The following is a 13,460-nucleotide window of genomic DNA, read 5'->3' as shown; positions in this document are numbered from 1 at the left end:
CCCACCTCGTTCAACACTCAATAAGGAAAAATTGTCTCCGTTCTCGTCCCATTAAAAGTGGATCTCCGTTCTGCAAGAAAAATTAACATTTATATTTCCAACACGACATAAATTTATCAAGTGTTATTTATCTATTTAAAGTAAATATTAATGCATATAATAACAAATCAAATAATAGATTTAGATCAAGTTGCATTAAAAAAAAATTGACAAAAATATCATCTTACCAAAAACAAAACTTGTAGTTGTATAAAGTGAGAAGAAAAAGAAAAACAAAACAAAACAAAGAGTAAATAGTGTAACTTGATGTGGAAAGTGCAATAAAACCCCTTTTATATAACACAATATTTATTGTGGAGGAGATTAGAAAATATATATATTTATATATATAGTAAGTGAGTGGCCCAAATTTTTTGTCTATTTGCAATTTGGTCCCTACTCAGTACTAACTCACTCACTCTCCCTTATAAATAACACAACCCAAAATTTTCTATTTCATTCCCATTCTCGCGTGTAACTTCCGAACCCCAATTTTTTTTTGTTTGTTTTTTAATTAAAAAATAAATTCGAAAAAAAAAACCTAATAAGCTGAAAGAGAGAGAGAAAAGAAGAGAAGAGAACCTCTCTTTCTTTTTTCTTCTCAATTTCACAGAAAAAAAATATAAATATAAATTATATATATATATATATTTTTACTAAGAGAAACCAAAACTGAGTCTGAGACTCTTACAGAGAGAGAGAGAGAGAACCATCTCAAACATCTTTCTTTCAGTACATATCCAGGAAAGCTCAAAACCCTCGAGAATCAAATTCACTGTCAAATTTACTTAGAGAGAGAGAGAGAGAGAGAGCTTAAAAAGATTAAGATTATCATTATTATTATTATTATTCCTATTTTTGTTTGAATTTTATTACGCCATTTTTGGTTCTCTTCTGAGGTTTTTCTTCGTTGGTTGTTTCCATGGAGATATAGAGATCTCTCTTGTCCTTCTACAATGCCCACTTTGTAGCGGACAAGGTAATCTCAGGACCTTGACTTTTCTTTATTGGGTTTTTTTTTTTATAATTTTTGAACTTTTTATATCAGGACTGTTTCGGAGAAGTTCCAAATCGAATTCGCTTCCTTTTTTTGGTTTTGATTTGTCTCGATCGATAATCGAATTGGAGATTAAAGAAAAAAAAAATTAAGAATAAAACCGGATATGGATATGATTTTTCGTTGTGTATCTATATGTATGTGTGTATTTTGTGTGGACAAGTAGCTCAGCTTCTGTGTTTTCTGTGTTGGTGATTCTTTTTAGGGTTTCGTCGGATCATAACTGGAACTGGGTATTCTTCGAATTTGGGGGAATTTGGGGATAATTAGGGTTTTGATCGAACTGGGCTTGCTTGAATAATCAGCTTTAGATTGGAGGAGTGAGGTTTCGATCTCCTTCAGTGGGGGGTTTCGACAGTGCTGGGTTTGAGCTTTTTAAGCTGTGAAAGTTGTGTAAATTGAGGACAAACATTGTTGTTTACGAGGATTGAAGGGGATTGGATAGGAGAGTGATCAAAGAGTTGGCTTGGAGGAGAAAAAGGGTTTTTGACGTTCTTCTTCTTCAGGGGGATGAATTTTGTATTTGGTATCGGTTATAAGGAGGAGCTAATGATTATGTATTGGCTCAGAAAGCAGCATCGAGGATCATATAATAACGGACCATTTTGTTTCTGAGGAAACCTTTTGGATTAACATAGGTGAATAGAGCTCTTGACCAGAGAAAGCATTTCAATTTTTTGTTTTATCTGGGTTCGAAGCATTGTTGAAGTTGGTCATTGTAGTGCTGTATTTGATTTCATTAAGTTGTTGCATTCCCCTCCTTTTAATTCGTGAAGTAAATTACAGTGGGTTCTGCTGCTCCTCTGCACAGTTTTTAATTAAACGGGACTAAGGAAGTTAACTCTGTAGTTTGTGTCTGTTGAAGTGACTGAGAGAAGTTAATGGAGGAATATTAATGCTGGAAATGAATGCGGGGACATGGTGCATGGACAGGAGCATAGTTGTTGGTTCTTTCCCTTTTCGGAACAGTGCTACTGGAAAGTAATATCAACATTTTCTTCTGTGGAAGGCACTCGTGTTGTGTGTTGTGGGATTCTGTGCAATGTCGCGCTGCTTTCCGTTCCCGCCACCAGGATATGAAAGGAAGGCTAGGAACAATGAAGAGGATTTACTAGAAAAGGTTAAATCTAATTTCTTTTTGTTGACTACTGTTTCTTCATTGGCATCATATTTGCTGGAGGCATGGACACAACTATAACTTCTGATTTATGCAGTATTGAAATGAGATAATCTATTATAATCATTCACTTGGAACATTTTTATTCCTCAGAAATTTGCTATCGTTTCTGTTAGCTGAAATTCAGTTTCGTATGATAAAGGATGTAGTGTCTTAAATTTTAAGATGTCGTTCTTTAAGCACTAAGAGATAGATAAAATCTTAATCATCTAGTATTGATGTATGAACAGAATATTTAAGTGTTGGTCAGATAAATGAATAGTGGTTTTGCTCTAAATTGTAATGTAGAGAAAATAAGGATAGAGAAAATTTGCCATTTTGTTGATGGAAAGCAAATTGTTAACCATTTCTCAACATGTATTTGTGGCATATCTTGGTCAACGTTAACCTCTTTGTTGGTTTATAATTTTAAACTTCCCGAGTAGTTTACTTGTGTTCCAGGCATATGATTCATAATGTCTCATGACAAGTGTGAAATATTCTTTATGTTTTATGATTGTGCTGTGCCGTTTTCTAATAGCACATTTTGCCGCCTTCTTTTCTTTTCCATATTATTTGCATGCCATGTATTAGTTGGATGCTTTTTATAGATGAGTTCACTACTGAAAATTCCCACCTTTAATATTTGACAAGTGGGGGAATCATTTTCAATTTGTTTGAATGAATGCCAAAGTAGGAAGCTTAATAGATGTAACACCTTTTAAGCTTCTTTTGGTGCTGAGCAACAAGTTAAATATGATAGTTGATGATGCTAAAATGTGTTTGCAAAATGCTTGACTGCGCCATACTGTTTTCTACACTTTGTTTTCTAGAACCATCTGTAAGGAACCATATGTAGTTTATTTCTTTTGATGATCATTGTTCTTTTCCGTTCATATTATAGATTAGGCCTCTGGTGATCCAAAATTTCCAGCATGAGCTCTTTTTTCGGAATCTCTTTTCCATCTATAGATAAAAGGTGTGTTGCACCACATTATCAAATATCTGTGTCCTTGTTGTTTTGGTTATTAGATTCTTTGGCTTGTGGATGCTGCTTACCACCACTGATATTGATGGCAAAATTTGCTTAGCTTGTGGACTTCTTTTTAAAGTTCAGGTTACCATCAGCTTTCTAAACAAAATATTCTATTACTACTGACAATAATATCCCACCTGGAAATATCAATTTAGTATTACCTCCTAACAACTTGAAGCTCTTAGGAAGAAATTGGAAGTGTAACTCATATGTTTTTACATTACGTGAAAATGCTTTTGTGAATTTGTTGTTGGAGTTTGACGTCACCCCTTTTATTTTATATTCTTTTTGGGTGAGTTACACAGAGAAGTAGCATCAGAACTTTCTTTAATAAATGTGGTATTCAATCTTAGGTCCTAGGTATAGTATAAAATGGTCCATTTGAACCAGTTAACACCTTCAGTTGGACCAGGGATATGTTACTGTTGGTTGGTTTTTTATTTTATTTCATGGTGCTTCAATATTGTAGAAGCTTGACGAATTTTCAATGATATTTTTACATCTTGTATACAATAAGAAAGTAATGTGTTATATATGTAAGTTTGTTCCTTTTCACCATAAGCTTTTAGGGCTAACCAATGCAAGGGCTCACATTTTTGGCCAAGATACCTTATATTTGAGTTGTCCAACCATCCACTGTGATATGCTGCTGGAATGGCATCCTCAAAAGTGAAGTGGAACACTAACCCCCCTTTTGCTGTAATCTTTTTAGTTAATGAAAAATAGATGCCTCTAGAATTTATGGTAAGTTTTTCAGAGCTTTTTCATTTGTTTGGTGTTGATTCCAATATTGCTTCAATATTCAGAAACTTCTTAAATGTGTGAGGTCCATGGTAATTTATTAAGTCCTGCACATATAATAACCATTGCTGCACGTTGGAATGCACGAATTATTAAACGGTAGGTTCATCTGATCATTTAGATTTTATGGTTTGACATTGCATGGATTTTTTTTTATTTATTATTATTTTATTTTTTCCGAATCTGTTACATCTTTCAAGTAATTTCTTCAGTTATGTGTCACCTCCAATTTCAGTAAACCTTTATTTTTCCATGTGCTATTACTGCTACCTACAAGCAGGTTAGAATAGAAGGGAGGGTGTGTGTGTGTTGGGGTTAGAGATATAAACGCTTAGACTGATAGCTGAGAATTATAAATATTACTTTCGTGATGGATGAGAACTAGAAGAAATTGGAAGGTCAACATTGTAGAAAGTAGAAGAGATGGGGGAGAAAAGTGAATACCCAAAAGACAGGTTAAAGTTTGTGGGGGATAAAGTATAATCCGGATTTGGAAATTGGCCTACAATCGTTGGGATTTTTTATTTTATCTTCTCTTCATTTTATGTTGTCATCATAGTTGCTTCTTAGTGTTTTATATCGTTTCTATCTTCACACTTCTTAATTGTGTGTGTGAGCGGTGTGTGTGCTTTTTTTCTTCTATAATATTGGATGTAAGCAACTACTAGAATTACCCTAAGTGAACGACATAGCAGATGCTTAGTTTGCCTTTCATCTCGAGTCTTTATAAGTGGTACTTTTTTTGTGTGTATTTCTATGTTAATATTTCACTGCTGTCAGGTGAGTCTAAATTTCAGTTTCTATCTTTCATGGTGATGGTGAAACATAAAATGAATTACTAGTAGCCTTGATATCCTTCGGAATTGGTCACCTGTGCATTTCTTGTTGTCTTTATTATAATTATTGTTATTAGCAGTAATTGTAAAGCTGGCTGTACGGTGTTAGATTATATGTGGTTCTGGTTTGCAATTCAATTTGTATTTTCAAAATTCCCATGCTTTAGACATCATAAGTTACTATTTGAAGCTAACACCCTTCTTTCATTCCAAACTTGAGTTGTTGGATTCTTGTTGTATCAATGTTTCTTTCTGTAGGTGGTAAGGATCCATTATATACCATCTTATTCTTTCTCTCTCATACACACACTCAAATGTAATTTCTCTTCCCTCGTGGTTACCAAGTATCTTGTGTTTTGTCTTTGCCTTATTCGGTATACTTTTCATTCAAGTAATATAGAAGGTAGCATTATGATAGACACTTATGCACAGTTCAGTGCAAGAACTATGAAAGGCTATTTTATTGATAACAGCCAAAATAATATACAAATTCTCAAGTTATTCGAGAAACTTGGCGAAACTCCCGGAGTAATCTTTTACTCTAAACAACCACAAAACAATAATTGATACCTTGCATAAGACCAATCTGAATATTTATAGGCTAGACTAACAAAGACTCCTAACCAGCCAGCCAATGGAAAGCTAAGTATTTGGCAGCACACTTGAAGACATTACATCTCAGCAATAGAAATAAACACCCAACTAATAGTACATCTCAGCAATAGAACTAAAACACCCTACTAATAGTACATCTCAGCCACTAAAGACTTAACAACCCAGCATCCATAATCCTAATTAACTTGTCTTGTGCAATATGTTTAGGAAAATTTGAGGCATAACACATTAACAACTCATTTTGGTGCAACTTGCCCCGATGTAGGACAAATAATAGTTTTGATTTTTTCATAGGGCACGATTATTAAATTTATTCAGGTCTTTTATTCCTTTACATATATAAATCATAAGAAACACTACTAATGTGATATTATGGGTTGAATATAGGATTGTAAGGAATAATAATCCACACCAAACAAACTCAACAGAAACTTAACCTCCTGAAAAACTTAGAAATGAAAACGGGACAACTTCGAAAACAGTATAACTCTATAATAAAACCCCCTATACTGATCAGAAAAAGGAAAAGGTTTAATAAATATCACTGAGACAAACTGCAACACAGAATTTTATATTAGCCCTGCTGTGCGTCTAACATATTCCAGATGTAACAAGGCTACCAATCAGAAATAAGAGAAGGACTGGTAGGAGTTTATTTACTGACTTGTATTCTTAGTTAACTATTGTCATCATAGTCAGCAAAGTTGGTTAGTTCCTTACTGTCCTAGTCGGTTAGCATAAGTCTAGTTTCATTAGTAAGATATCTGAATATTGTTTTGATTGTTTAAGAGTAGTAACTTTTTGTGGAGATCTCCAAGTGTCTCGAAGACTTGGAAATTCTGGAACACAGTTTTGATATCAATAAAGATTCGATCCTAGCTTTTTTCTAACACTAGGGTGTATCATTTTATCCATTTCCATGTCAATTCGTTCCAACCAAACCACATAACTCCATCACTCCACAGTTCCAGAGTACTTCTCACCCAACAAAATCTTGAACAATAAAATCATATCAACTTCTTGGAATAATCTACTTTGAAATTCTGACCAAAACTTCGACCACAGAGACAATGCAAATTTACAATGGATCCGAGAATCTTTTTTACACGGTACGCATCAACTTGGAAATAGAGCTTGGTAAAGACACTGTCTCTGAATATTATCAAGATGTTGGCGTTATTAATATACCCAGTGATTTTTTACCCCATTTTTTAGCTCTTTAAAATCCTAGAATGAGTGTAAACTCTACTTCTGTGTCATGCTCATTAGTCATTATGCACCTCATTGCCTTTGTCCTTTCCTTTTACAGTTCAACTAGTTTCTCAACACCTGAGGTTTGGGTCACCTCTTGTAATCCGAAAATCCTTTCTGATGACAATGATGTCACAGTCGTCATATTGGTGGTTAATTAGTGAAAGTATAATCTCTGTTGGTTTTAGTTGACTGTTCTATTTTTTGGGTAAGGCAGTGGACTTCTTTGAGAAATTACTTTGAAGGTTCTAATTGAAAATGAAATGAAAGTAATTACTTGGAGGGAATGTTTTAAAATTTTCCATTTTTGAGTTCCTTAAAGCCCAAATGTTTTGAATGAAATCATACAATATTATTAGTTATGCTAGTTTAAGCATAAAACAAAGAGATCACTTAGAGCATCATAAGGGGTTCTACTTCAATTGTAGTTTCAATATATGAATTTAAATCCAGGTTCTTTCTTGGAATAGGGATGTTTACATCTGGAATATGGATTTGCTGGGATTCATTTTGCTCAAAATATTGAGTTATATCTACTTTGAGTGCCTGTGCTTTTTTTTTTTTTTGGAAAACTTTCCATTGAAGTTCTTTGTGGTATTTATTTGAGTGGGGTATCCTCAAAGCCACAAATACATATTATTTTGATTATCTGCCATATTCAAGTATTTGCATAATCTTATTGTTCTATTTGTTTTCCATGTTGTACAGGAGAAGCACCGAGAAAAAAAGCATAAGAAGGATAAAAAGGACAAAGATAAGAGAGAAGGTAAGGAAAAAAAAGAGAAGGATAGAAGTGATGGAAAGCATAGGGAAAAGAAAGACAAAAAGGAAAAACACAAAGACAAGGACAAGGACAAAAAAAGGGACAAGGAGAAAGACGGGGATAAGACTAAAGACAAAACAAAGGCTTCGGATGAAAAGAGACTTTCAGGGAAATCTGAGTCTCATGGTGGAGAGAAACTCATTCAGAAAGATGTCAGAGACAAAGATAATAGTGTTGATAAAAAGTTCTCTGGTAAAATTGGAGGCAATAAGGCAGAGAAGCTCACTCAGAATAGTAATGGGGATGACGAGTCTAAAGTGGTCCAGGAGTTTGCTAGGAGGACTAAAGATGAGGCAACTGGAACAGGTAACAAGTTTGAGAGTTTTTCTGTTGCAGATCGGAAAAAGGATGAGGGGATGGTCAGATTGGTGGCCAAGGATACAAGCACTTTGGCTGCAGGCATGGAGGTTAAGAGAGCTGATCACAAAACAACAGATGGGCAAGGAACCAGGGATGGTACAAGACCTGGTGGAAATGCGATGGTTCAGAACACAACTGGAATGGTACAAACTAAAGTTGAAGCCTTGCCCAGACTGTTGGATAAGAATGCTGATACGAAGATGGGTGGTGGTAATGAGAAGACAAAAGACAAAGAGAGTGATGATAAACGTGGGGTTAAGAGGAAGGACAAAGATAGAGAGAAAAAGAGTCATGGAAAGGATAAAGACAGGGATAAAGATAAGAAAAAGGAAGATAGACAGAAGAGAAGGGAGGAGAAACAGAGGAAAAAGGAGGAGAAACAGAAGAAAAGAGAAGATAAAGAGAAGAAGAAGGAGGAGAAGGAGAAAGCCAAGGAGAAAATTCAACCTAAGACCACAGAGCTGGATACTTTAAGAGAAAGCAACAAACACAACCTCAATAATCATACAACCAAAACCCCTCAACTTCCCAATGACAGCAACAACTGTGTTACTATTAGTGGAACTCCAAAGAAGAGGAAGGACTTTGAGACAAATGGAGTTACACATGGTGAGTTTGACAAGTCAATCATTATTGCAGAAAGCTTTTCCTTCACAGCACTTTAGGATTTTGATTGGTTTGTGGTCATATAATTGAATCCAATAGCAAATTCAGTCACAACTAAGATTTTTATTGGTTTCCTCTTGATTAACTGGCATATACTTGAATCATTTTTGTTAATGAGGTCTAAAGTCTTGTTATTTCTTGGTAGTTGACGCATAAGTTTTCCCTTTTTCATTATTCTCACAGCCCATGATAGTTTGCCTGGTAAGTTGCCAAGGCCTGCATCATCTTCTTATTCATCAAGGGAAAATGGAAGGATACTGGAACCCTGCCAAATTTCCACCGATGCAACAGATAGAAAGGGAGCATCTAATAGTCTCAAGATGGACAATAAAGACAAATCAGATAGAAAAGGAGCATTCAATAATCTCAAGATGGACAATAAAGATAGGAAGATAAATGGTGTAATAGAAACTCATTCCTTGTCAAATTCCACGATGAAGCTTAAGTCTGCAAAAGCAGTAGCTGATCCAATAGCTGAAGCATCGGTGAGACCACCCGATCCAGAAGCTCGGCCAACATCTGCCCCCCATATGAAGCTTAAGTCTGCAACAGCAGTTGCTGATCCAATTGCTGAAGCATTGGTGAAACCGCTCCATCCAGAAGCTCGGCCATTGTCTGCCTCTCCTAAGAAGCCCAAGTCTGCTACAGTAGCAGCTGATCCAATTGCTGAAACATTGGCAAGACCACCCCATGCAGAAGCTAAGCCAGTGTCTGTCTCCCCTATGAAGCCTAAGTCTGCAACAACAGCACCAGTTGATCCAGTTGCAGAAGCTTTGGCCAGACCGCCCCATCCAGACTCCAAGTACATTAGCCAGATTTATTCGGTACCAAATATGGAAGAATGGTCTGACCATGGGGACGAAGAATGGCTATTTGACAGCATGGCTTCTGAACCAAAGAAGGCAAAGGTGAAACCATCAACTGTTGAGGAGACACCACAGGTGTGGTCGGAAGCTCAGCAGATAGAATCAGCTGATATATTTGCTCTGCCATATGTTATTCCTTACTGATTGGTAAATCAAAGGGGCATGCTTTACCCTCCTCCTAACTGATCTGATGTGGGCAACCCTTAAAGGTACACACATACATGAGGCCCTTGAGACGGGCTTTCTGATTTGTTTCTACATTCTTTTGTTATTACACTCTGCAGTGAAGTGAGCATAGTGTGAGTGGTTGCTCTCTGTCACCAAGCTGTCTGAAATCGGAATTTCGGTTCACCCATCGTATAGCGTGCTCTGGCATGGCGGCTGGCGGCTGGACTCGGAGAGTTGGAGGCTGGTTTTCCCGGCGTGGTATTGAACCCACTAATTCATTCAACATGGAAAGTTTTCATAAAAGAAGAGGCAACTGAGTGAGAGTTGGTTAGCGAGAGATGTATAAGCTTTGTGCAATTTTATTTCATTTTGGTAGAGCTGAGCTCTTTCTAATTGAGAGAATATAAGAGAAACTAGATATGTGGTATTTGCAACTCCACCACAATTTTGATTTGTAACATAGGACTCTCTTAATTACCAGAAATGTAAGATAGAGGGAAAGAAGATAAAAAAAAAAAGTAGTCGCATTCATTTATTCACCTCTTGTAATTGCTGTCGATAATCCCATTATTCTCCATTGCTAATTTAAAAAAAAAAGAAGAAAAAAACAAAAACATAAGCATGCTCTTTTTTCCCACTTTCTAATTGTTTTTTTTCCATCTTTCTAGTTGTTTTCCCCCCTTTTTAACCAATGTTACGATTCTTCTTATGTTGCTTTTTCTAAAACCAAATAGATCAGAGGATAATGTTAATTGGATTTAGTTCATTTCTTTTGAAGCTGTCCAATTAGTTTCAATAGCTTTCATGATGCACATGATTAATTCGATAAATGTTAATATTATTATGAGAAATTTGTGAAAATGATATTTTTTAAGTGATTATGAATTTTCTTACTTTTGATAGTTTTTTGCAAAATGGTTTTTCGACCGTCTAAATTTTCGACTACATGTCTAAATTATAAGAGATTATTTCGCAAAAAATTATTAAAATTAGACTAAAATACAATGATTCTAACTCTAAAATTTAAATATCTTTATTTTATTTCCGATACAAAAATATATTGTTTTGGCATAACACGAGGTTGTTCTATATTTTCAAAAATTGTATTTGTCATTTTGCAGTTGTTAGAAATTCAATCAAATGCTTCTAGCTAAACAAGCATGGAGAATCATTAGGCAGTCCCAAGTCCTTAAAGAGTGTTACTTTGCCAATGGAAACTTCCTTGAGGCTAAAACCAACTCTCTCAGCTCCTATATTTGGAGAAGCATCATATGGGGCCATGAAGTTATTTTAGCTTGAGGAAAAAATTGTAAGCAAATTTCATGTTGATGATGTGACTTGGATTTTGGGCAATACCAAAGTGAAGAAATGAAAGGGAAAATACTTTGATTTGGCAAAAGTGGTTATAAAGTGGTCAGAAACCTGATAACTCTCAGGCTGAATCCTCAAATAATGATCTCTATGTGAGCTGGTGGAGGTTCCTGTGGAGACTTAAAAGTTGCTCCAAAAGTCAAGATGGTTTTTGGTGGAGGGTGTGTCATAACAAAATCCATGTCAAACTGAACCTATGAGGGCATCTGCAATGGTGGTAGCCACAGAAGTGGCTTCACTGTATGTGTCAGAAAAAATGCCAACATGGCATTAAGAAGTGAGACTTTTATATAGTGTGGCCAGAGATGTAGCCTCTGCATAGCAACGTTGCTCATTTTACTTTTAAAAAATTAATAATATTTTAATATAATTTATGTACTTTTGGCAACAAAATAAATGGCTTGCACTGCTGATGCTCTAAGGAACCTTTACGTAAACCTCATTTTATGATAAATTCCCTTGGTACATTGTCTCTATAAAGCAAAGCAAGCTTTGAATGAAATCATAGACCTTGTCGGAGAGAATGAATAGGCAGTGTCGTGCTTGAGTTTAGGCGGCCTAGGCCTATATCTAGGGGCCCCACCCTAAAGGGTCTCTAAATTAAAATAATAAAAAAAAAAGAATTTACTCATTTAGTACTCTATATTTTTACAAAGTATTATTTTAGTACCCTCTGTTTTCAATAATGCTCATATGGTACCTTGTATTTTAAAATTATACATATTTAATGCCATAGACTCAGATTTGAAAGATAAATTTTTGTCAATATGATCAAACTGTCATCAGTTATATGTAATTAAGTAATTAAATTTAAATTTGGAACTTACGTAATTGACAGCAGTTTGATTAAATTTGAGTTTAGGGTACTAAATATATACGATTTTAAAATACAGAGTACCATATGAGCATTATTGAAAACAGAAGGTACCAAAATGATACTTTGCAAAAACACAAAGTACCAAATAGTTACCTACTCTTACAAAAAAATGTCAATTTTTGCAAACAAAAAAGATCCCAAATTATTATTTTTTTCTTTATTTGTTTTGGGCCTCACTCATCTGCTCCTCCTGAGAATAAGTTGTGGCATGGCTACTGGTGTGTTCTGATTATTTGGGCTCCTCCAATCCAACTGTGATGCCAATGAGAAGAAATCTAACCATAATATTTTGAATTTTTGCTCTACTCTTGATGCTGACCATGTCTTGATCAATTGTTATGCTGCACTTACTCATGGTGTGACTGGTTATTGGTGCTATGGCGATTCAAGTAGATATTTCAGGAAATGTATTAAATAATATGGTATGTATTTATTGGTTGGACATTAATTAAGATACTGAAATTAGTAAAAGGGCGATTCAAGATCCTTTGACTAATTTTGGTGTCAATGAATGTGTACTTAATCATTTAAAATATTTCAATTAAAATAATACCATAAAAAATATAAATGAAAGAGTTACACACTATTTGCTTGCTTCTATTAGTTCTAAAAACTCTTTAAATAAGTGTTGGTTGAAATGCCTTCTTAATTGTAGCTGGTTTGTTAGTTGGATAAAGTTGTTTTATTTCTAAAAAAGAAAGAGAGTTGATAAGGGGCACCGTTGGTGTCCAACACCACAAGGAGGTGACATATCGTTATTGGTGCAATCTAATATCGGGTCCCGCTTATTTCAATTTAATAAGTATTATGGGGTATCGTTAACCAATCATGGAGTATCACCTCATGTGGTGTTGTGCATCTTAATGTGCTAAATAACAATCCTCAAAAGAAGAAAGGGTAGTAGTTTTATTCCAAAAAGAGCTTTGATTAAAACTCTTAGACTGAAAATGAGAAGAAAAGAATGACCATACTTAAAAATTGTTACAAATTTGCAACAAAAGTTAAAAAAGGTAACCACCAAAAGTGACACCCAACTTGATTCTTTATTTGTTTGTGTTCTTAGTCCCATCCTTATTATTTTGTTTATCCAAAATATTATTATATTATTGGACTGCCACGTGGAAGATAGCTATTGGTGGATCTAAAGATAGTATTTAGCAACATTATTATTGTTGTCAGTTCCATTCCATCTTTACTGTCTTTGACGTGCTTAAAGAAAGGAAGGGGAATGATGCACTTTGTTATGGCCAGAAATGGACATTTCATCCGCTGTATTAAAGATATTTTCCTGCATTTAATATTTGAGTAATGACATTTGTATCAAAAATATGTATTCAAATATTATAAATAAATCTGTTACTGTTTTATAAAACAGTAGGTTTCAGTTTTAATTAATATGATTGGTTAAACTAAACTACCAGATCACCGTGTGTAATATTTTGGTGTATGTTTTGGGTGCGCATATCTCTACTCTTAATACTTATACAAGAATTCCAATTTAGATATCACTTTGATACTTGAAACACATTTGAATCTTC

The 13,460-nt window shown here is 34.9% G+C and overlaps 1 protein-coding gene across 1 annotated transcript; it reads left to right on the top strand.

Moving 5' to 3' along the window:
* Positions 1 to 619: 619 nt before the first annotated feature.
* Positions 620 to 10,209, top strand: LOC133819829 (uncharacterized). The gene is made up of 4 exons (XM_062253182.1): positions 620 to 1,018; positions 1,302 to 2,216; positions 7,500 to 8,583; positions 8,824 to 10,209. Exons 2-4 carry the CDS (start codon positions 2,139 to 2,141, stop codon positions 9,648 to 9,650), a joined length of 1,989 nt encoding a protein of 662 aa, XP_062109166.1. The 5' UTR covers positions 620 to 1,018; positions 1,302 to 2,138; the 3' UTR covers positions 9,651 to 10,209.
* The last annotated feature ends 3,251 nt before the right edge of the window (positions 10,210 to 13,460 follow it).

The sequence above is a fragment of the Humulus lupulus genome, chromosome 2, assembly GCF_963169125.1.
Source record: "Humulus lupulus chromosome 2, drHumLupu1.1, whole genome shotgun sequence".
Lineage (NCBI taxonomy): Eukaryota > Viridiplantae > Streptophyta > Magnoliopsida > Rosales > Cannabaceae > Humulus > Humulus lupulus.
This window is presented reverse-complemented; position numbering and strand designations above follow the sequence as displayed.